At 38.5% G+C, this 24,193-nt stretch overlaps 1 protein-coding gene across 2 annotated transcripts in view; it reads right to left on the reverse strand.

Annotated features, from left to right (window-relative positions):
- Positions 1 to 24,193, reverse strand: part of LOC122549886 (band 4.1-like protein 4B) — a 385,280-nt gene that overhangs the window by 200,653 nt on the left and 160,434 nt on the right. For both annotated transcript variants that reach the window (XM_043690060.1, XM_043690061.1), the window contains exons 2-4: positions 22,312 to 22,416; positions 8,425 to 8,467; positions 8,197 to 8,272 (exon numbers count right to left, since the gene is read on the reverse strand). In XM_043690060.1, coding sequence (XP_043545995.1) covers positions 8,197 to 8,272; positions 8,425 to 8,467; positions 22,312 to 22,416 — 224 coding nt within the window. The remainder of the gene's footprint in view (positions 1 to 8,196; positions 8,273 to 8,424; positions 8,468 to 22,311; positions 22,417 to 24,193) is intronic.

The raw sequence follows: 24,193 nt of genomic DNA on the forward strand, positions 1-24,193 counted from the left end.
TGCATTCCATAAGAGTCAGAGTGGTTTTACGAAGGCTAAATCATGGACTAATCTGCTAGAGTTCTTCAAAGATGTAACAAATGGATAATGGGGGCAGATGTAGTATATCAGGACGTCCAGAAGGTATTTATTAATGCGTTGCATAAAAGGTTAATACACAGGTAAGTTCACATGGGGTTAGCGGTAATGCATAAGCTTGGATAGAAGATTGCTTTCTGTTGGTTAGCCACAGAGTCGGGAAAAATAGTTCATTTTCCGGTTGGCAAGCTGTAACTAGTGGATTCCCACAGGGTTTGTTCCTCAGCTGTAGAATCTGCATTAACACCGTGGACACAGGGGTAGAAATGTACTATACACAAATTTGGAGATGTCACTAAAATACTTGGAAAAGTAAGTTGCAATGAAGAAATAAAACATTTATAAAGGTATATGGACAGTTAGGTAAATGGACCAAACTTTGGCAGATGAAGTTTAGTGTCGTTAAAGTGAGAGTTTATCCATTTTGGCAAGTAGAATAAAAAGGCAAATTATCTAAACGGAAAGAAACTTCAAAATGCTTCAGTACAGAAGGAACTGGGAGTCCTCATGCATGAATCACAGAAAGCTAGAATGCAGGGGAGGGGAAGTGGAAATGTTGGCATTTATTGCTAAAAGAATGGAGGAAAGTATTGTTGCAAGTGTACAAGGCATTGGTGAGATCATATCTGGAGTACTGCATACACAGTTTTGGTCCTTTAAGGGTGGATATAATTTCATTAGTGGCAGTTCAGAGGACATTCATTAGATTAATTCCAGAGGGGAAAGGTTTGTCTGACGAGGAAAGATTGAGCAGTTTAGGCCTTTATGAATGTGAGCGTAGAAAAATGAGGGCAGATTTAAGTGAGGCATATAAGATGCTAAAGGAAATTGACAAAGTCATCATCTGTAATCACTCACTAAAAGGTATCATTGCCCACCTAAGACATTTGTGTCCTAACTCATTGCTGGTGAAGGGCTTTTGCCCAGAACATCGATTTTCCTGCTCCTCGGAGGCTGGCTGACCTGCTGTGCTTTTCCAGCACCACTCTAATCTTGACTCTAATCTCCAGCATGTGCAGTACTCACTTCAGCCTAGGACATTTGTGTGACTGGTCATGAATTCTGGCTGGTCCTTGCATAAGGACGGCACAATGGCTCAGTGGTTAGCACTGCAGCCTCACAGCAACAGGGTCCCAGGTGACCGATTCCAGCCTCGGGTGACTGTCTGTGTGGAGTTAGCAGATTCTCCCCGTGTCTGCGTGGATTTCCTCTGGGTGCTCCGGTTTCCTCCCACAATCACCTGTGCAGGTCAGGTGAACTGGCCATGCTAAATTGCCTGTAGTGTTAGGTGAAGGGGTAAATATAGGGGACTGGGTCTGGGTGGGTTGCGCTTTGGCGGGTCAGTGTGTACTTGTTGGGCCGAAGGGCCTGTTTCCACACTGTGAGTAATCTAATCATCCTGATCTTAGAGCTCCACCTCTGATCACATATTTGGTCGAGGTTTCCAAGAAGTGGAATTAGTCCTTGGCCTTGACATTTCTCGCATTCCTTTCGCAGATCCCATCCCCATATTCTCTTTGCCTGATGGGTATACTTGAAGAGTTGTGCCCTTTCATACAGGATTAACCTGCAAGTTGGTTTCTTCTGAATGTGTGTATCCCATTATTATGAAGTTAAAGGAGTGTACTGTACTTTTAAGAGAGTGAATGCTGTTCTGAACTGAGAGATTACAAGCACTTGTGTACATGACTAGATGGCAGTCCCAGAAAGTACTGGGAGATTGAAAATAGGTAACATTTGGCTGTGAAACGGATACCCGAGTTTTGGTTGCTGTTTTGACAACAATTCTATTTTAACCAGTTTAAATTACACCCCGGATACTAAAACCCAAGTCGAGTTTAAATTTATTGTTTTGCCAACATTGAACCAATGAAACAATCCGATGTTTGGGGGGGGGGGGGGGGGGGAGATATAAGAATGATGACATTTTGAAAATTGGTCAGAGAGCAACTGCTGTCAAGTCAAATGCATGGAGAACTAACATCTTGCTCTTCAAGAAATTAGGAAGCACTATCAAAGGTACCTTTTCATATGAAACATATTCACAGTAAAGACAGACGATGATTCAGGGAGATCTTCAGCTGAAGATAAAAGACACAAATGATGACAGTGGTTGTGTGGTTTTGAAATTAAGTTGATGTAATTTTAATAAGTGTCTTATTGGAACAGCATATTGTTATAGAGTAGAGGCAGATAATAAGTAGTTAAGAGAAAGGGGGAGCTTAGAATTGTGAATAGTTGTTTAATGTTCACTTCTAGAGTGCTATTTTCTTTAAATTGTGGAATCTGGGAGTTCTCTGTCACTCATTTTAACAGACTACAAGACGAGGTAAGCTTTTCTGGGTGTTTGGTTTGGCAGTGTGGAGGAACAGTGGGATCTTGGTGTACAGGTACATAGATCCCTTAAAATTGCCATCAAAGTAGACAGGTTTGTTAAGAAAGCATATAGTGTTTTGGCTTTCATTAATAGGGGGATTGAGTTTAAGAGCAGTGAGAATTTGTTGCAGCTCTATAAAACTTTGGTTAGACCGCACTTGGAATACTGTGTCCAGTTCTAGTCGCCCTATTATAGGAAAGATGTGGATGCTTTGGAGAGGGTTCAGAGGAGGTTTATCAGGATGCTGCCTGGAATGGAGGGCTTATCTTACGAAGAGAGGTTGACTGAGCTCAGACAATTTTCATTGGAAAAAAGGAAGAGAGGGGACCTAATTGAGGTGTACAAGATAATGAGAGGCATAGGTAGAGTTGATAGCCAGAGACCTTTTCCCAGGGCAGAAATTGTTAACACGAGGGGTCATAGTTTTAAGCTGTTTGGCAGAAAGTATAGAGGGGATGTCAGAGGCGGGTTCTTTACGTAGAGAGTTGTGAGAGCATGGAATATGTTGCCAGCAGCAGTTGTGGAAGCGAGGTCACTGGGGATATTTAAGAGACTGCTGGACATGCATTAGGTTACAGAAATTTGAGGGTTTGTACATTAGGTTTACCTTACATGAGGATCAATTGTCAGCACAACATCGTGGGCTGAAGGGCCTGTTCTGTGCTGTACTGTTCTATGTTCTATTAACAGAAGGCTTCACCTCTGTGTCATAACACCATGCATTCACATTTATACTGCATTCCTTAAGGGAAGTCTTCAGCGAGTTTTTGAAACTCTTCCTTTGTCAAGCATCTTCGTCGAACTGGGTGAAGAGGATCTGCTTTGGCAGTTTGAACATGAGCAACATAAGCACATAGCTTGCCCAGTGGAGTTGGTTTCAGATGATCACAGCCTAGATGCTGGTGCTATTGGCTCCTTCTAGGATATTGATGTTAGCACACCTGTCCTCCGAGGTGATATCTGTCTCAAACAGTACTAATGGTACTCAAGGGCTTTGAGGTGGTGTATATATATCGCCCAAGTTTCGGAGCCATACAGAAGAATCAGTAGGGTGACTACTATACCTCATCTTATTAAGTAATATTTGATCAAACACCTTTTGGAAATGTTTTAGAATGCTATTAATGCCCTTTACCATGTAGAGTATGGCATAGTATTTATTCAGCTTCTCTGCCATTTCCTAGTTCCCCATTATTATTTCCCCAGCTTCATTCTCTCAGGGGCCGATGTTCATTTTGGTCTCTGTTCCTTTTTTCTTTGTTAAAAGAAGCTCTTACTAATCATTTTTATGTAGTCTGCACTCAGTTTATTTTTTCTCTCTATTATTTTCTTGGTCCCTCTTTTGTCAGCTTTTAGAAGTTGCCCAATTTTCTGGTTTACCATTAATCTTTGCCACATTATTTAAAATTTAGGGAGGAAATATACAATTGTTAACTTGTCTGGATAATGATGATCAGTTCATCTCCTTTCTAGAATCCTTTTTCCTCGCTGGGATGTATCTTAGGTATGAGACTTGAAGTATTTTCTTAAACATAGGGTAGGTTACTCTTTGGATGGTTCGTGTGGATTTGTTGGGCCAAAGGGCCTGTTTCCACACTGTAGGGAATCTAATCCAATCTAATCTAATCCGCCATTTTCTTCGCTTGACATTTTTTGCCAAAGTCCTTTCCTAGTCCACTCCAGCCACTTCTGACCTCATCCCAATGTAGGGTATAGCACAGTTAAATATAATATCCAAAATATCAGTCATTATCCATTGCCAGGGTAATTCACAAGTCACAGACAGATGGTAAAGAAAATACAAATTATACAAATGCATAGGTACGTGTTCTTAGTTTGTGGTGGCTGCAAAGGGACAGGGGCCTATTGTGCATCTTGCCAGTGTTGTAGCTGAGCCAAATGTATCTGCTAAACTTGAGAGCACTTTATTTCCCAACAAATAATCCATCATTTGTGATCGCCAAAACAGAAAATTCAAAACGGAAGCTTGATATAATACATGTTGGAGGCCAAGGATTTGGAAGCTGTGTTATAATTGGATATCAAAATCACTTGATGACTATTACAGAAAGCAGAAGTTTGGTTGCAGTTTTTGTTTCTCAGTTATGAAGTAGTATTATCTAAAATATTAATTTTGAAAACCGTTGACTGGATATTTGCATATGCATTTTGAACTTTTTGGGAAAAAACACTTCCAAAAGACACTAGTTACTATATTAACATTGCATTTTCAATATACAGGATTCATGTATTGAGAATCCAAGTCTGCAACAATTTCAGAGAGAGAGAGCACATGATTCAGTTTTAAATGAAAAACAGCACATTGTATTTGTTCAGAGTCTGAGAAATCCTGCCACATTAGCATCAGCCTTTGCTCTTTCCCTTTTCCCTAAATGTAATCTGATTTTAAAACACATTGGAAGATCTGATCACCACAGGTGCAGGGTTCCACAAGGAGAAACTGGAATTTACCATACTGTCTCCAGGACAAGTAGCCATGCCGTGGAGATGCTGGTGTTGGACTAGGTAGGACCTGATGAATTGAGCAGTGCTCCAAAAATTTGTGATTTCAAATAAATCGGTTGTATTATAACCTGGTGTCATGTGATATCTGACTTTGCCCAGAAAAAGTGACTTCAGCTAGTCATATCAATCCAGGAAAACAACTCAATGCCTCCAGCTTGTGTAAAAAGCGCCTTTAGCTTCGGATGCTAAATTATGACATTTTGTGCATTATTTCTTTTTCCTGAATTTAATTGTTGTTTGGCCAAATAGCTTTTCAGATAACACTGCATAGATGTATTATATATTTCTCCCTAGATTTAGAAGCTGTGTGCGTGTGTTCTTTTGAAAGAAGGTAACTACAGCTGGGATCAACAATAGTACTCATGCACAGAGTGCTATAATCAAACAAAAAAGAAATGTAAGATATTCTCCTAGGTTCAAACTTTTTATTCAGTAATCTCTATCATGAGATCAGCTGTAAGAATTTTCAAGTGATGGAACTCAAATCTTGGACAGGAAACACACACCAAATTATTTATTCAGTTTGATCTTTTTCAAATCAATTTGCTGTTTTACACAATGTGATTTTATAAAGAAAAATTAATTTATTTTTAGCAGGAGAAAATAATTCCTGATTGTCATATTATGCCTCTCAGGCTGCAGAAAATAACTTATGCAGGTAGACTTAGCATTTGATTCAATCCTTTCTGTCTGCTTCAATTATCCCTCATAATTGCAGCCGATTCCCAAACATTCTGCAGAAATTTTGTAACACGATTTAAGCTTCAGTATTTCTCTGTGACTCCAGAGACCTATCACGATGCTCAGTGGTCAATCAAATGAGTCCATTTACAACTGCAGGAATGCACAAGGACAATTTTTATTTCTATTCGTTCATGGGCTGTGGGCATTGCTGGCTAGGCCAGCATTTATTCCCTACCTTAACTGTACTGGAGAAGGTGATGGTGAGCCGCTTTAAGTGCTGCAATTCTTAGGGTATAAGAACATCCTCAATTCCGTTAAGGTGATGGTTCCTAGATTGTGACTCAGCAACAGTAAAAGAATCACGATATAGTTCCTAGATGATGTGCAGCTTGGAGAGGAACATGCAGGTGTTCTCATACATCTGTTGACCTTGTGCTTCTGGTTTGATACATATTGCAGATTTGGGAGGTATTGATGAAGGGCCTTATTCAGTTACTGCAGTGCATCTTTTACATGGCACACACCTTATGCCTGAAATAAGTTAGTTTATTTCATGTCATCAGTTGGTGTCAGCAGTGGCTTTTAACCAGTAAGCCACAGAGACTTTGTCAGTGTGATCCAAATGCACTAGGCCTCATGTTGGCAATTGAAAGTACTTGGAGTAGGAAGATTGAGGAATATCAAGTCCCACCAAGCCATAAGGATCATCTCAATGAGGACTGTGAGAAGGGCAATTGAACTGCCCAGTCTCTCTCTCCGTCTGCCCAAAATAACCATACTTTTGGTCTCTCTCTGTGTGTCAAGGGAAGTTTGACACAGCAGGGGCTAGAGTTTTAACTAGTAAAGTTATATGTCAAAGGTCCATTATGTAAGTGTAGCCAAAATCTATTATTTGTAATAAATTTATTTGTTTGTATTTATTTGTGATTCTTGTTCAGTAAAGAAACCTGATGCCATAACTATTCAAATGCTGCCTTTATGTCATGCACATCTCAACTCAATTTATTTGGGCCAATATTGTAATGAGATCAGAAGCCAAATGAATTGCTATATTCATAGCTGATTCAAAGAAGTGCACAGTAGAGGTGAGTTTGCCATTCATGTCAGAAGCTATTTGGGAACTCTTTATTTTAAGCCAATTTGCAATACATTAATCCACATATCAAATTTTGTCTGTTTATTGAAATCAACTGTCTATATCAATATCTAGAGAAAGCTTTATATCTTTCACAATACAGTTGTAATTTTGTTTTTTTAAAAATTTTTTGACAGCCATTCCATGCTGGACTGTTTTTTTCAGCTGTGTGAATTTCCAAATACCTGTCAATTTGTAAAATTCCCTCATAACAGCAATCAGTTTCTAACTGATCTCTGGTTACACCTCAGGTGATTAGTTTTTGTTTTAAATTCCTGAGGCAATTAACTGAGGTACTGTTGGAATAAAAAGACATTTTCATTTTGCAGTCAGGTTAAGAAGATAGAAAATAGGACCAGAAGACACCCATTCACCTCTTTGAATTTGATTAGCCTTCAATGTGATCACAGCTGGCCATCCAACTCAAAATCCTGTCCCTAATTTCACACCATACCCTTTGATTCCCTTTCGATCTACACATTTGCAAGGACTACCAAAGTAAAGGAAAAAGAAATTTGATATCGTATGGGAGGACAGTGCTGATTGGCACAAACGTTGCTATGAAGAATGCACAAATTACTGATGACTGACAGGTAACAGTCCAAACTTTATTAAATTTCAAACTAGACAGCTTGGCTTTTATTGATCAGTTCAAGGATGCAGAAGGACAAATGGAGAAAGCTTGTGCACGTGGTGAACAAAGAGAAGAGTGTAAGAAAAAGGGAATTAAATGTTGGCAAGAACTAGGGAAAGAGCAGAAAAGACACAGGAAAGAGTAGAAGTGCAACTGGAAGACAGGAATATTGTGTAGATACATAAACGCATTTCATTTTAGTATTAAAAGACAAACGAAATAAATGAAAAATATTGTCAAGAGAATGGTGCTTGAAAAGCACAGCAGGTCAAGCAGTATCTGAGAAGCAGGAGAATCGACTTTTTGGGCAAAAGCCCTTTATCATGCTCAAGGATCCATTCACATCCAAAAATTTAAATTTCCATCTATTTCAGACATCATATTGGTATGGTTGCCAAGTGGTTATGGTACCAAACTAGCAATTGGGAAGCAGTCAACTCAAATCCCACCATGGTAAATTGGTTAATCAAATTTATCAAATTGAGTGATTGGTGATCTGTCCCCAGAAAAAGTGAAATCTGCTGGAATGTGGTCAAAAACCCAAGACTCTCAAATCATGTTCAAGAAAAGAAACCTGCCAGACTGACCTCCTATGACTCCAATTTCACAGTTGGCTATTCATGCCTGCACAATCATAATGGACAGTCATGAAATGCAGCCTTGTAACTATTATTCGAATCCTCAGAACGAAAATAATCTTCATTAATAACAAAAATTTGAAAGCACTTGCTATAATTAACATCCTACATGATATATTCCTACCGTGTAAACTCTTCTCGAAGATTGTTTGGTTCAGAGGAATAGAATTTTATTCTGAAGTAGAAACTGTAAGGTCCAACTGAGGAAAGAAAACAATTAACAAATTAATTATTCACTTTTTTTAACCTAACAGTATTGCAAAATGACTGATTGTGTGAAGACACTACAGAATAATTACATAAGCATCAAGATCAAAACAAATCAAACTGTAAGTCAATCATGTATACTTACTTTTCACTTGTTTCTTGATAGGTTTTGTGCAGTCTAACCAGTGCTGTTTTAAAAAAAATACAGATTTCATGAATACCATTTGTTATGGATCACACTAAGTCCCCTCAAAATATATTAAGAAAATAGCTTAGGCCCGAACTTTTTCTTATTTTTAAAAGGCAATTTTAAGGCATTGTATTATAGATTCAATTCAAAGAAAAAAGAAACAACGAATTAAATTGAACAAATTACCAGGTTTGAAGCAAAACACACTTTATTCTTACTTTGCAGGTAAAATACAAACAAGAGAACAAAGAATTGGAATAACTTAACTCTATTGGAAAACTTAACAGAATAACAGATTATATAACTTCTAAACAGCAAGTGTTCCAATATAGTAACATCACATAAACACACCCTTGGCAAAGGTAAATTCAGTGAAATGGATTGTCTCGCATGTAATTCTAGCAGCAGGAAGATAACTCAAGCTTTTTGCTGTAACAGAGATAGGAATACCAGTTCCACATCCATTTTTAAGAACCCAGCATCTAAAGAAAGTTCAACTAAAACCTTGGTTCTGTGGAAGTGTGACCCCACCTTTTCATGCTGCTTCTATTGTTCCAACTTTAAAAAGAAAATCCCAAGGGCTCACAAGCTGTTGACTTTATTGACTGGGAACAGACCACTCCTTACCTCTGTCTCAACTTTTCTCCATAAAAAAAAGACAAAATATACCTCTTAAAGCCATAACATCATCACAGATGAAACACATGCCAGCATAAATTTGGATATGGTGTTATTTTCTCCTAAATTAGGATCAAAAACAAAAATTTCTTCACAAAGAATAGCGATAATAAATGAACTCTCTCAAGGGCATTTATATATACAGACTGAAGACTTAAACACTGATGAGGTTTTCCAAGGTCATGCACGCCATACATTGAGATCAGTAACCAAAATGAGGACATTTTCTGAATTATTGCTTAAGCTGGGTATCTTATAGTGCATGAAAAAACAATTTTGAAAACAGAAAAATACTCCTAAGCCAATTTAAGCAAATACAAATCCTGTTTGACTTCCAAAAACTGCTAGGAAGTACAGCAGGCACTTCCTGAAACTCAATGCTCAGTGAGAAACAGATCTTCAACAGTCTACCCAACCTCCAGTCAATATGCTACATTTATGCACATCACTTATAAGGATTAATTAGCATCTCCATCTCCAAAATAAATTGGGGAAATTTTACATCAATATTTGATGCAGATGTTCAAAAGCAGGATGTGTGGGGGAAGAAAATGGGCAGGGGAAAAGGAGAAGAAAATCTTGAATATCTTTTTATTTAAACTTTCAGTGGGCAGGATTTGAAAGATAACTAAATGGCCTTTCTGATAAATTCCCTGTATGACTTGTATGTTAGGTATTTCCAACATTACATAATTTGTAGCTGGGGTATTGCTATTATTAGTTCTTCAAAGTTAGATTTTCAAGATTAAATTGTTTTAGAGATCACTGCAAAACACCTACTGCCCTTCTGAATTTAATCATTAATTATCATGTTTGGTTTCAAATAATTATCCTGCACTTTAGATTTGTTAATGGTTTTTGTTGCAAATGATAACCTGTTCAATTAGGTACTATGCTATAATGATAAAAGCAGTTACCATACAAATTATACTTTCTAGCACTCAGACAACTGAACTGAATATTCAGGACTGAAATTGAAAGTGTTAAATAAAGTTAAAGAAATGGGGAAAATACGAGGACAGTAGGGAATTGTAATGGAATTACAAACAGTAGAAAATATTTATCATTCACCTTAGCAATTTTGAATAAGCAACAATACTCTGACCACCAGTAATACAATCAAATCCGAAAATGTTGAAAGCACTCAGTAGTCAGGCCTTCTGGAAAGAAAATTAATGCTGCAGTTCGGGTTAATGCCTTTCATCAAAGCTGTTTTTTTTTAATTCTCCTTTTCATTTCCTTTTATTTATTTTTGCTTCCTTTTATCAGAGCTGGTTATTGACCTAAGACATTTGAGTCGGTTACTCTGCATAGATGCTGTTCAATATTTCCAGCATCCTCTGTTTTTATTTCAGATTTCCAGAGTCTGCAATTTTCTTTGTTCTAACAAGGTACTACTGAAAACATCTAATATGCAGACCAGACATAATTCATTGTGTATGCCATTTAAACTCTTGCCTGTGTGAAACATTTTTGAACCACCATACAAGTTGCAATCACAATCAATAAGCCAATATGGATTGATTTTCTTTGAATGTACCTTTGAATGATCCAGTAAAGCCACAAAATAATCATAGCAACAAACAGCTTTAGTGAAGTCACATAGTGCAGGGAAGTCCTCCTCACAGAATTATAAATCATTCTCATGGATTGGAGACTGACTTGAGAAACCTGACTATCAATAGATTACACAAACTCATTTAACTCTACTTTTCTCCCCCCAGTTCCATCACAATTTTCTTCCTTCTTCTCTCTCAATCTTGTCTTTATTTTAAAATCTTCCATTTAGCTTCTGAATATTCAGCTCAGTTCACTCTAACCAAGATGGCCAGATTTGGAATCTGGACTCACACCTCCAGCTCCTTCCATGCCCTCTCTCATCTGTTCTTTTATGTTCAGACTAAATTCTTTTAATGTTGAGGGATGCCAAGTTAACCTAATCCTTGCAGTACAGCAGATAGTACGTTACATTCATCGCATGAGTTCAAGTTAAGTTATACCTCCCATTTCTCAAATGGAAGGATCTTTAATGTCTGGCAAAAGCAGCTTCAGGTATGTTACTCAGATGTTCAAAGACAGGGGATTGGGAAAGAGAGAACAAAAAAAAGTTAGAGATAAACGTATTGAGTGGAATCACTAGAGCAGAAAGTCACTGCTGAGTGTAGTAACACAGAACCTTGAAAATAATGGGAATTATCCACATCCAATCTCTACTCAGAAAGCTTTGTTTAGTTTTGAAAACATGCTGCATTGCTGCATAACCTATGTAGATTTATACTTAAAATCATAAATTGCATTATCAATGAAATAATAGAGAAAAGATCAGCTGGATCACTCAGAGTCCCTGAGTTCCCTCTACTCCATGTACAATCTTAATGATTCAAAGGATAGGGATCACTCATATACCTTGCAGATACAGAACCCCTCTGATACATATGTACAAATGCATTTATTGCCTAATTTTATTAGATCTTAATCTCTATTAAGCATAGAAAGTATGGGCGGCACGGTGGCACAGTGGTTAGCACTGCTGCCAAGCAGCACCAGAGACCCGGGTTCAATTCCCGCCTCTATGTGGAGTTTGCACATTCTCCCCGTGCCTGCATGGGTTTCCTCCGGGTGCTCCGGTTTCCTCCCACAATCCAAAAATGTGCAGGTCAGGTGAATTGGCCATGCTAAATTGCCCGTGGTGTTAGGTGAAGGGGTAGGTGTGGGGGAATGGGTCTGGGTGGGTCAGTGTGGACTTGTTGGGCCGAAGGGCCTGTTTCCACACTGTGGGGAATCTAATCTACAAATAAAAAGAATCTAACCTATGATGATTTCTTCAAATCTTTAAGTAGTTTCTCCCTTGAGGATTTTGGATGTCACTTTGAAAACAACTAGTAGAATTAAAGTTACAAATTATGATTGGTATGGATCGGTTTGTAATAAATTTAACTTTTTGCAGAGTTAATTTCACTTTCAAGCTCATATTCATCAGCATTCCAAATATTGACAAAACATCAACATATTTTTACTGATTCCACATGGAGTTCTGCAATACATTTCTTCCCCTATAATTGCATTCCAAATTGCCCATTTTGAATCATTTGTATAAATATGGAAATGAGGGAGGGAAATAGAAATGCAAACAAGCATTGTGAAAGCATTTAAACAATAATTTAAGCACTCACACAGCACCGATGGAATACAAGAAAGATTTTGTCCAAACTTGAGTTATTCAAATAAAAGTTTACTGTATCCAGTAATCTGTATTTCTATACATATTTAAATAATGATTAAGTAGAATTTTAAAGTTATAACTAAGGAACAATGCAGCCTTCAAATAAGAAAGACAGGATGACTGGACAAGGCCAAAAGCTTCATTTGCTGCTCGACTGATACTGCAATCCCAAACAAATAATATTTAAACATGTGTCTTCTCTTTAACTGTGTACAGTCTTTTTAATCTTGAAGTGATTGCATGTATGGGAATTATATTAGTGAATATTCTCTAAGTTCAAATAAAAGCTTTCAATTTTTGAGAAATATAATAATTAACAGAGATAGTGAAACTATAATAACTGATAATATTACCAAATACTGACAACACATAGCCTAGAGTTCTAAGTTATCTATGAACATTCTCAGTGCAGAGATTTTCCTTGGTGACTTATTACAAGCAATAACACAGACATTGAATCAAGACAAGACTCAAGCAATCCCAGCCCTGATAACCTTGCAAAGACCTTCAAACCTTCATCAGGAAATTATATTCAAATTGAGAAACCAGCCCCACACTGATTCAGTTGGAAAGAATGTGGCTGCAGACTTTGTCTTCATTAGCTAGTGAAGAAACCAACATGATAGCAATACCTGCTTAACCCTGTTGTTACCAATTCTGCCTTTGTAATCCTTACGGAAACAACAGCTCATTTTCATCATGAAGACACTCTCCATTATATCTGTATGATAAAAATGTTTTGGAATGTGAAGTGGAATATGAAGACTTGAATATTATCGCAAAGAAATTTTCAAATGTTGCAGAACTGATTGATAGGATGTTACAAAACTTGAATATGACTGTTAAAATAAACAAGTTGCTGAAACATTTTATCTTGCTCTCATCTGAACAAATGGAAGAATGTCAAATTTCAAACGATCACAAAATGTACATCAAAAGGTACTTATTGATCACTCAGTCCAACTCTGACCGGCATTATTCTTAATAAGTACAACATAAAATCCTTAGTTTCATAAATAAAGGCACTAAGCACAAAGAAGCCATCCTAAACCCATTGTTAAATCATTTGTCAGTTTCAGCTGGAATAGTGTGTGCCAGCATGGGCACTACACGATAGGAAGGCTAAAGTTCTGGAAAGGGTGCAGAGGAGACATACTGGAATGCTGGTTACATGGAGAGACTGGAGAAGCTGAAGCTGACTCTTTTTCAAGTAGAAAAGGTAAAAGGCAATTTCACAAGGTATGCAAAATTGTTGAAGTGCTCTCTAAGTAAATAAGGAGAAACTGTTTCAGAAGTCAGAAATTAGATAACCAGAGGACCTAGATTTAGGTCAATTGGCAAAAGGACTAGAGAAGTTGTATTTTAACGCAACAAGTTATGATCTGGAATGGGCTGCCTGAAAGAGCACTGGAATCTCATTCAGTAGTAACTTTGAGGAGTAGGTAAAGACAATAAGGGGAGAAAACTCCACAGAAGCAGCAAGTAGACATGAATGGGATTTGTTCAAATTGCCAAAATATAACAAGTGATGCACTACAGGGGTTAGTGCATCATTGGCTTATATAATTGACTTGAATGAAGTGATAGAAGGTATGGTTGCCAGATTTGCTGATGACACAAAGATTAGTAGGAAACAAAGCTGCCAAAATACAGGGAGGCTACAAAAGGCAAATATTGGTTAAATTAGTGAAATTTGGCAGATGGCACGTAATATGTGAAAAAGTGAAAAGGACCCTTTTTGCCAGAAAGAATGAAGCAGCAGCGTATAATCTAAATGGTGAGAGATTGCAGAGCTCAGATGCCGAGAGATCTGGTGCATGAATCACACAAAGGGTGCAAATGGATACGACCTAGGAAAGCTAATGAAATGTAATAATTTTATTGCAAGAGGAATTGATTACAAAAGTAGTGAGTTTATGTTTCAGTTTTACAATGCGACCATATCTTGAGTAGTGTACAGTACTGGTTGTCAAATTTAAGAGAGGATGTAAATGTATTGGAGATGATTCAGAGAAGGCTTACCAGACTAAAATCTGTGAGGAAAGATTGAATTATTCTTATTAGAAGAATAAATTGTATGCTTGAAACATAAGATCCTTGACAGGTTAGATGAGGAGGGGATATTTATTTGTTAAACTGGAGAATCAAGTACTGGAGGTCACTGTTTTAAAAAACAAAGACAGTTGTCGATTTAAGAAATGAAGCAATTTTTCTTCTCAAAGGGTCCAGACTCTTTGAAACTCTCCTCCAAAAAAGCTTATGGAAATAGTCATTGAATATTTTTAAGGCAGAGGTGAATAGATTCTTGTTAAGCAAGGTGGTGAAATATTGTCAGCAATGTGAATATGGAGGTTACAATCAGATCAGCCCAACACAGGCAGAGGAGACTGAATGGTCTGTTGAGCTGGAAGATTCTATAGTAATTAGGGGGAGACCAAGAAGAGATTTACAATCCAAAATGACAGGCATTTGTAAGGAGCAATAAAAACTGTGTATCATCACAAATTGTAATCTGACTGCTGAGCATCTCTCTTTCATCAGCATCATCAAGTCAGGAGCTCAAAGCTAGCTCATGAGAGAATAAAGATGGGAGAACAGGAGCAGTGTTATGTATCAGTTAAAATGAGAAACAAATCTGGTGAAGCTACCAATATAGATACTAAGCATAAAAACAGCAGTTTAAATACAGAGCTAACCCAAGATAAAATGAATAAACTAAGTTATCACATAATTGAGAAGATTTTGAAACATATAGTAAAATACAAAAGACCATCTATCCCAACATCATCCCTTTACAATGCTAAAAGACCAGAGAGAATACACTTTTCTATCAGATCTACAGGTTGACATAACCACTTCTTTTGATTACTATTCTTGAACGTTTGATAATTTCTTCTTTGACCAGAGTAGACTGGTAAACTGGGGCATTGAGTGTATTTTTTAAAAATCTTTAACCTTTGAGACAACTCAGGAAACTGCAGGGTTTGATTTCCAGTGTGCTACACCTCTGGGACATAAGACTTGTGTGGCAGTAATTTTACTTGCCACTTGTAGACCCATGTCTTATTATTGCGCACACCTTGCTGCATTTGGCTGTAGGCTGCTTCAATGTCTGACGAATCACAGATGGGTGCTGGGTATTGTGTTTGTCAGCAAATGTCCCCAATTCTGATTGTATGATGGAGAGAGGGTCTTTATTGAGGCAGCTGAACATGGTTGGGCCTAGGGCACCATCCTGATGACCTCCTGCAGAGATGTCCTGGAGCTGCGATTGTGGACATCTGGCAGCTACAGTCTTCCTTTGTGCCAGATGTGATTCCACTAGAGGATAACTTTCTTCGATTCCCATTGACTCTAGTTTCGTTGAATGTCTTGATGTTGGGGGCAGTCAGTCAGTCACCCCTCTCTAAGTTTCAGCTCTATTGAACATATTTGAAACAAAGCCGTAATGTCAGCAGAGCTCAGACTGGGTGTCGGTGACCAGGTTTTTGCTGGGCACGTGCTGCTGGATAGCACTATTGATGACACGTTCCATGACTTTACTGATGAACTAATGGGGAGGTAATTGGCCAGGCTGAATCTGTTTTGTTTTGTGTGCGTGGTACACCTCATCAGGTGAATGGTGGTAATGTGGCTGTGCTGGGGCAGCCTGAGTGGGAATGTGGCAAGCTCGTTGCAGGTTCTGGAGCATAAATTCTTGAGTGCTGTTGCTAGGAGCCATAATTTTTGCAATGTGCAGTATTGCATCAAGGCTCTTCCTTGATGTTGCATGAATTAAATCAAGTTTCTGAGAACTGGCATCTGTTATTCTCTCCGTTGTTGCTACTACCTGATGAATTCCTCCAGAAATTTTCTTTTTTTTTTATTTAAGTCATGCTCATGGACAATTAAACACCTCTAACTGTTAGAAAATGCTCCATAAATATTCCCATTTTAAACAACAGGAGTGCAGCTCATCAGAGCAAAACTCAAGGCTGAAGCATTTACACACTGAATGATCCATCTGATCTCCTCAGGAAGTGCCCAGCTTCACAGATGCTGGTCTTCAAATCAATTCAATTCACTTCACATGGTATCAGAGGATGATTAGAGGCACTGGATGCTATTGGGTCTGTGAGCCTTGACAACGTTCCAGTGACAGATTTAGGGTCTTGTGCTCCAGAGTTACCCATACCCCTGGTTGGACTGTTCGAATGTAGCTGTGGTACTGCCATCTGCCCAGCGATGTGGGGGGGTTTGACCAAAGGTGTCTTGTTCATGTGGGACCAGACTGGTTCAACTTGGCTGATTGCTTCTCGATTAGTTGGCTCTTGATCGTCAACAGAATGTTGGAAGTGATATAAAATGGTACTTACTCTGGAGTGGCCTGCTCACTGATGCTCAGTTTGTGTTCTGTCCAGACCACTTAGTTCCTGACCATGGTCCACACATGGACAGAAGATCTAGGCTGCAGGGCTGAGGTGGGAATGACTGCCATTCTTATGAAGGTGGCATTTGGCTGAATGTGGTAGCATTGAGCAGAGGAGTCAATGGGAACTGGGGAAACATTTGTGATGTAAGGTGTATGACCTACTTATACTTTAATGCTATTTGTTTTAGAATTCAAATTTGAGCAAGTGGTACTAGCATGTGGATGTTGATCTGTGTCTATGAAGTTTAATGATTAATTTGTAGATATTCCTGTTGCTGTTGTGATAGTTTGAAAAAAAGCACAGTCTGAAAGAATTCTTGGAGGCTAACAGGAATTAACTTTAATTGGGAAGGAATAAAATAAACATGTGCATTCAACTTTCAGTGTGGAATGTTCTGGAAATTGTGTCTTTTTTGCTAAGGGAAAACGTCTACTGCTTGAAAAAAAATTAAGATTTTTTTAGTTTCAGTTTGGCAGTTTTGTAGAAGTCCTTGGCTAAAGCTGGAGGTCTCAAGTATATCTTCTTCTGACAGAAGAAGATGGTGTAGAACCAATAAGAAATTGGTTACCTCAGTTTTAAAAGATCCAGAACAGAAGCCTTTGATTAAAATCCTGAAACTTTCTAAAAATTCATTTACAGGATGAAGGCATCACTGGCTAGGTCAGCATTTATTGCCCACTCCTAATTGTCCAGAGTACAGTTAAGAGTCAACCACATTCTGTGGGTCTGGAATCACTTGTAGGCTAGACTAGGTAAGGATATCAGTTTTTCTCCCCTGAAGTGTATTAGAGAATCCAGATTTTTTTTTCTGACAATGAACAATGGATTCCAGGTCAGCATTAGATTCTTAATTCCAATTTTTTATTGAATTTAAATTCTACCATCTGTCATGGCAGGATTCAAACCCGGGTCCACAGGACATTAACTGGGTCACTGGATTTACAGTGCAGCAATAATAGCACTAGGCCATCACCTCCCTATTATTTAAAGCTCAGAAAATCTATAACTCGGTTCTATGAAGGCTCCTAGAAGAGGTTATCAAAACCCCTGGTGTGGGAATTGAATCCACAGTTAAGCTAAGTCCTATAGGCATGATAGAGAAGGGTGTGTGTACTATAACAGTGTGGTTTTGAGGTAAATGAAATTGCACTTTACCCGATGTTTCAAAATCTTCAAACTTGCATTATAGGTAAACTGTTTTGTTTATTCTATTCTATTGTTTATTTAATTTATTTAGTAAACCTCAGTTTTATTGTTAAAACAAAATCTTTAACATTATGTTCTTGCGTTTCAGTGAAAAAAACCACATCATTAAAATTAATAGTAAATTAATATATGACCAATCAGGCCAAATGTCATTCTGGGATCAGACCTGTAACAACATCAGATGGGCTCAGAACATCCTCTGCTGGTTGTAGTCATGCCTGGCCCAGGGGAGGACAGTTCCAGCTGTTAGGGATTGGTGGTCTCATTTTCATGGCATCACTGCCGGAGTTCCTCAACGTAAATTCTGTTTTCTAATTAACCTGTTCAGACATGTTGTGACACGTCTGCAGCAGGTGGGAACTGAACTCAAGCCTTCTGGCTAAGAAGTAGGGATACTACCACTGCGTTCAAAGGCCAAGTTCCTCAGGGTATGTCCTCAGCTCAACCAACTTCAGCAGCTTCAAGAATGGCCATTCCTCCATTGTGGGGTCCAGGGTGGGGATGTTTGTTGGTAGTTGTGCAAATATACAGTGTCATCTGCCTCAGATGCTTGGATGATCAATGCTCATGTGTAGTGGGGCCTATACAACATCCAGATTTGGGCTGAATCTTTGAATGGCCCAGTATCAAGAGCATGGGAGCTACCATTGACCAGCAATTGAACTGACAATCCTTATAAATACTGCTACCAGGTCAGTGGCTACAAATTCTGTGACAGGCAACTCACCTCCTGCCTCCCCAATGCCTTTCTGCCATCCACAAGGTGCAAGTCAGGAGTGTGCTTGAATGCTGTCCACTTGCCTGGATGAGTGTAACTCTAACACTTAGGAATCTTAACGTTATCTAGAACAAAGCAATCCACTTGACTGATACTCCCTCCACCCCAATAGTAGCAGTGTATACTATCTACAAGATCCACTGCAACAACTCACTAAGGTTCCTTTGACAGTACAGCCACTACTACCTAAGAAATTAGAAGGGCAAAAAGAAGCCATTAACTATCTTTGGCAGATGGGATCAAGGCAAAACCCCAAGTGCTGGGACCCTTGCTGTTTATTATGTACATTAACAACTTAGATGTGAATGCAGGTGACATGAAAATTAGTGCTATTGTTCATAGAGAGGATAGTCTCAGACTACAGTCTGATATCCATCAGCTGGTAAATTGGGCAGAGCAATCGCAAATGGAACTTAATCAAGATCAGTATGATGTGATACATTTTGACAGGTCTAACAAGGGAGGGACGTATACAATGAATGGTAGGTCACTAGGAAGTACTGAAGAACAAAGGGAACTTGGCATACAAATCCATAGATCCCTGAAGATCCCAGAGCAGGCAGACAGGGTGATGAAGGTGGCATACAGGATGCTTACCTTCATTAGTCAGGATATAAAAATATAGGAGCACCAAACTCTTGTTACAACTTCAAAACATTTCTCAGGCTACAGATGGAATACACTGTGGAAACCAGAACTGCACATAATCTGAAGGACATGATTACACTGGAGAGGCTGCAGAAGAGATTCACTGGGATGTTGCCTGGGGTTAAAAAAAAATTGAGTTATGAGAAGTCAGTGGATAGACTGGGTTTTATTTCTCTTGGAGCAGAGGAGGCTGAAGGCAAATCTGATTTAGGTAGATAAAATTGTGAGTTATAGACAGAATACATTGTGAGAATCTTTTCCCAATGGCAGATATGTCTAAGACCAGGTGGCATAAAGTAACAGGAGCGCAGAACTATAGAACACACTGCCCAACTGGGTGATGGAAGCATGTATTCTAGCAACATTTAAGAAGCATCTGGATGAAGACTTAAAATGCTGGGGTACGGTAGGCTATGGAGCAAGTCCAGGTAAATGGGATTAGTGTAATTTGGTGTTTGTTGGTCGACATAGACATGATGGGCCAAAACTGAAAATGTGTTGCTGGAAAAGCGCAACAGGTCAGGCAGCATCCAAGGAGCAGGAGAATCGATGTTTCGGGCATGAGCCCTTCTTCAGGAAGGGCTCATGGCCGAAACGTCGATTCTCCTGCTCCTTGGATGCTGCCTGACCTGCTGTGCTTTTCCAGCAACACATTTTCAGTTCTGATCTAGAGCATCTGCAGTCCTCACTTTCTCCTCCATGATGGGCCAAAAGTCTGTTTCTGCGCTGTATGGTTATCATTTCTCATCCAGCTGGGCATACAAACATACTAACTGTATGATCTCAAAATGACCAGTGTTTTCAGATTTTAAATCAAACAGCAGCAAGAACACCTTGTTCCAGTCGTGCCCTTACTTTTCAATTCTTTGATCCTATACTGTTCTCTGAGTGCTAGTAAAGTGCTTCTCTGCTGACTCCTCCAGGCATGCTACAAGCAACTGTCTGCACTAGTCTTTTGCTGGACCAGTACAGTTTCCCCTTCTTACCCAATTCCAATGGCAAGATCTTCAATTTTTTCTTCTTTTACTTGGAAGAATCGACCTCTTCTACTTACAACATCACTGTGTGTTTGATTTCCTCTATGTCATTCTTCCAGCAGAGCCTCCTTGTTGACATTTCTGAACAGACTGTCTCCATGATTTGCAGTTCCTTATTGGGTGTGCTCTGCAACTCCACCTGTTTTTTTGAGGTCTGCATTTCCTTTAACATTGATTTCGAATTCAAGATTATGTTTTTGTAGCTGCTCCTGCTGAGAATGATCTGCATTATAGGAAACTTGCCCCAGTTCTTTGATAGCAGGAGTCATTGGTTTGTTCAGCATATCGCTTTCGAAAGTACAGATGAGGGGGTGGATCAATCACCAACTCAGTAACTGCATTTGCTCGCTCCCTATCTGAAAAATCACATAAATAGCCCTTTTCGCTGCAACTAGGCAAAAGTGAGGACCGCAGATGCTGGAAACCAGAGTTTAGATCAGAGTGGTGCTGGAAAAGCACAGCAGGTGCTTTCATCAGTTCCTTCATCAGATGAAGGGCCTTTGCCCAAAAAGTCGATTTTCCTGCTCCTCGGATGCTGCTTGACCTGCTGTGCTTTTCTCTGCATCTGCTGACAAAGTGGTCCATGGATTCTGGAGATTTCTTGCAACTGACATGAGTTTTAAATGATGAATACAGAAGTTTAACCCGACTCTGTGTTGGTCTCCTAATCTGGTCAATTTCTTGTAGGACATTTTAGCTCTACTGCAATTAATCCTGATGTATTAAGGCCATATCAACTCCATTCCAAACAGCTAACATTTCTTGCTTTTCTGCAATGGACATACCATAATCTAGAAATCAAAAGTCTGAAAGCTATTTAAACATTTTCAGTTCTATTAGAAAGTCTGCTGTGTCCCAGTATAAAATTTGAGAAAATTTTAGGGACGTTTAGCAATATGCCTTTGATCTTCTCTTGCTTGCAGTTGATCCAGGATACACCTTGATCACTTGACTTTCTCAAGTTAGTTAAACTGACTTATTGCTAAGGAATTGTCCACTTAAGAGGAAACTATATTGTGAACACTTCATGTTGTAAGGGACAAAGACATTGAGGATTGTCTCATATTTTTGTTCAATTTAAGACTCAGCCATGTAGGTTAACTTGGAGCAGATTAACTGCCAGAGTTGCAACCTTATATATAAACAGTATATGGATTCCTGAAACAAATCTTGTACATAAGCCATGTACTTTAAAATGTACCAAAATCTGTCAGCAGGCTCTAAATCTCAAGAAATGTATCTTGCATCATCTGAGCTCACCTCCACCTCTGAAAACTTCTAAGTCCCTACTACAAATTTAATGTTCCATTGTAACTAGAACATTTCTTGCATTATGTGAAAAATGTATTGAGTTTCAGCTCCCAAAGTAAACCAAACAGAACTGCAAAAAAACTCTGACAAAAGGACCCAAACGGTCAACTCTTTCTTATTCTACAGAAGCTATCTGATCTGCTGTATATTTCTTTAGTTTTCTGTTTTTACTTCAGATCTCCAGCATCTGAATTATTTTACTTTTACTTTTTAACTTGAATGGTCATCTCAAGCAATGACTTTGTGATATGCTTTTATTTTAGTTGTACACTGTTATATTTGAATAGACTTCAGGTTTTTCAAATTATTTGCCAGCATTTGAGTTCTGTAAGTTGGCCTTTTTTTTTAATATTATTTCCCAGTACACACAGAAACATCAACAACAGCGACATCTTTTTTTCCAAAATTAAGATTCCTTTAGTTTCCAACATATGGCTTTTCTCATTAACATTCAAAATAGCATTATGTTCATGCCAATGGAGTAACAAACTTGTAAAAACAATTTAACTTGTACTTTTTCATTAGTGTAAACAGCAAATAGTCACATACCGAAACTTGATAGACATCGATGAATTGCAGACTGAAGTAGTCTACCTCCACAAGGTCCAAATGGTAAGCAATCTGGTCTAATAGATCTTGACCTTTTGCATTTTTCTATAAAAGATGAATAGAATTTACATGAAAATGAACTGAGGCAATGAGAAATGTACAGCAACAAATATATTCCTACTGATCTACTATAAATTGGTAAATTACTTCAACATTAATCATGTGCCATGTCACAAACTTAATCTGTGGAGTATTCGATATATCAGTACAACCCAAGAAAAAAAGTCAGACACCCGCCCAAGGTAAACCAGAAATGTCCATTATTAATGCACAAGGCAGTCAATATTCCCACAACCCTGATGTAGAAGTTATGACTGCAGTACTGCACTTGTGCATGTAAAATGTCCGTCAGTCCCCTTCTTCTCCAAACAGAGCATGGTATATAAAAAAAGTATCCATCACCTTGTACACTTTCAGTTAAATTCAATAGTTTATATAAAATACTTTGGATTGCCCATTACAACTACACAGAATAGAATTTCATTGCTTGGAGCAAATCTGTAATGATTTTCAATTTATCAAATGGATCTGCATCAATGCAAAGTAAATCTGAATTATTTTACTTCAATATATATATAAAAGGAATGAACAATAGATTTCATTGCTTTAACTAATATTTTTCAAAACACTTTCTACAAAGTGGACCAAAAAGAACAAACCTGCAAAAAGCATTTCTGTTAAGCTGTGTAACTGCACAGCTAGCCAATAATTACCTATCAGGCTATGCATACGTCGACTACCTTAAATAATCTTGCGCTCTTGCCACAGAGTATGATTTAAAGGGTTTGAACACAAACAAATCACCTGCGCACTGTAAAAGTCAGGTACGTTACTTGCAATTATATAATCTCTCAATTTTCTTTGGATATCCCATAGACTTTTACAACCCTTGGATTACATTTTCAGTGCAGCCATTGCAATATTTTCACAAGTTGAATAGACTTTGCAGGCATCTACATTCCGTAAGTAAGTGAAATAAATTACCTGTTTCTGGTGGTTGAGGGAGAAAATAAACAAAGCTTGGATGCATTACTTACAGATTCTACTTAAAATGGAGTTATTTGATCTTCTATGTCTAATTGAACAGGCAGATGAGGATCTTAGTTTCTCTTACCCTAAAACAGCATTTCAGACAATGCAGCAATGCTTCAGATATGATTGTCTGGGATTCAACCAGGAAACTGAGGAAAAGAAAATATGAGTATGGAAAAGGCATTCATTTTGTGGGAACAAACAAAATGCTGCCAAAATAATAAAGGATAGAACCTAAAAGTGACGTTAAGAAAAAGGTATGCTTCCACTGAAATAAGACTGGCCATATCAAATCCAATTGCTGGAAATTATATGGGAGATGATTATTTTTAAAATTTGTTCATGGGATGTGGGAATCACTGGCTAGACCAGTACTTCTTGCTCATTCTCAATTGTCCTTGATTTGAATAGCTGGCTTGGGCTATCCCTGATGAAGGGCTTATGCCCGAAACGTCGATTCTCCTGCTCCTTGGATGCCGCCTGACCTGCTATGCTTTTCCAGCACCACACTCTCGACCCATTTCAAGGATAGTTAAGAGTCAACCACATTGCTGTGGGTCAACAGTCACATGTAGGAGGAGAAAGTGAGGGCTGCAGATGCTGGAGATCAGAGCTGAAAATGTGTTGCTGGAAAAGCGCAGCAGGTCAGGCAGCATCCAAGGAACAGGAGAATCGACGTTTCGGGCATAAGCCCTTCTTCAAGAATGAGGAAAGTGTGTCCAGCAAGTTAGGATGAAAGGTAGGGAGGAGGGACTTGGGGGAGGGGTGTTGGAAATGCGATAGGTGGAGG

The sequence above is a fragment of the Chiloscyllium plagiosum genome, chromosome 5 (genome assembly GCF_004010195.1).
Source record: "Chiloscyllium plagiosum isolate BGI_BamShark_2017 chromosome 5, ASM401019v2, whole genome shotgun sequence".
In the NCBI taxonomy this organism is placed as follows: domain Eukaryota; kingdom Metazoa; phylum Chordata; class Chondrichthyes; order Orectolobiformes; family Hemiscylliidae; genus Chiloscyllium; species Chiloscyllium plagiosum.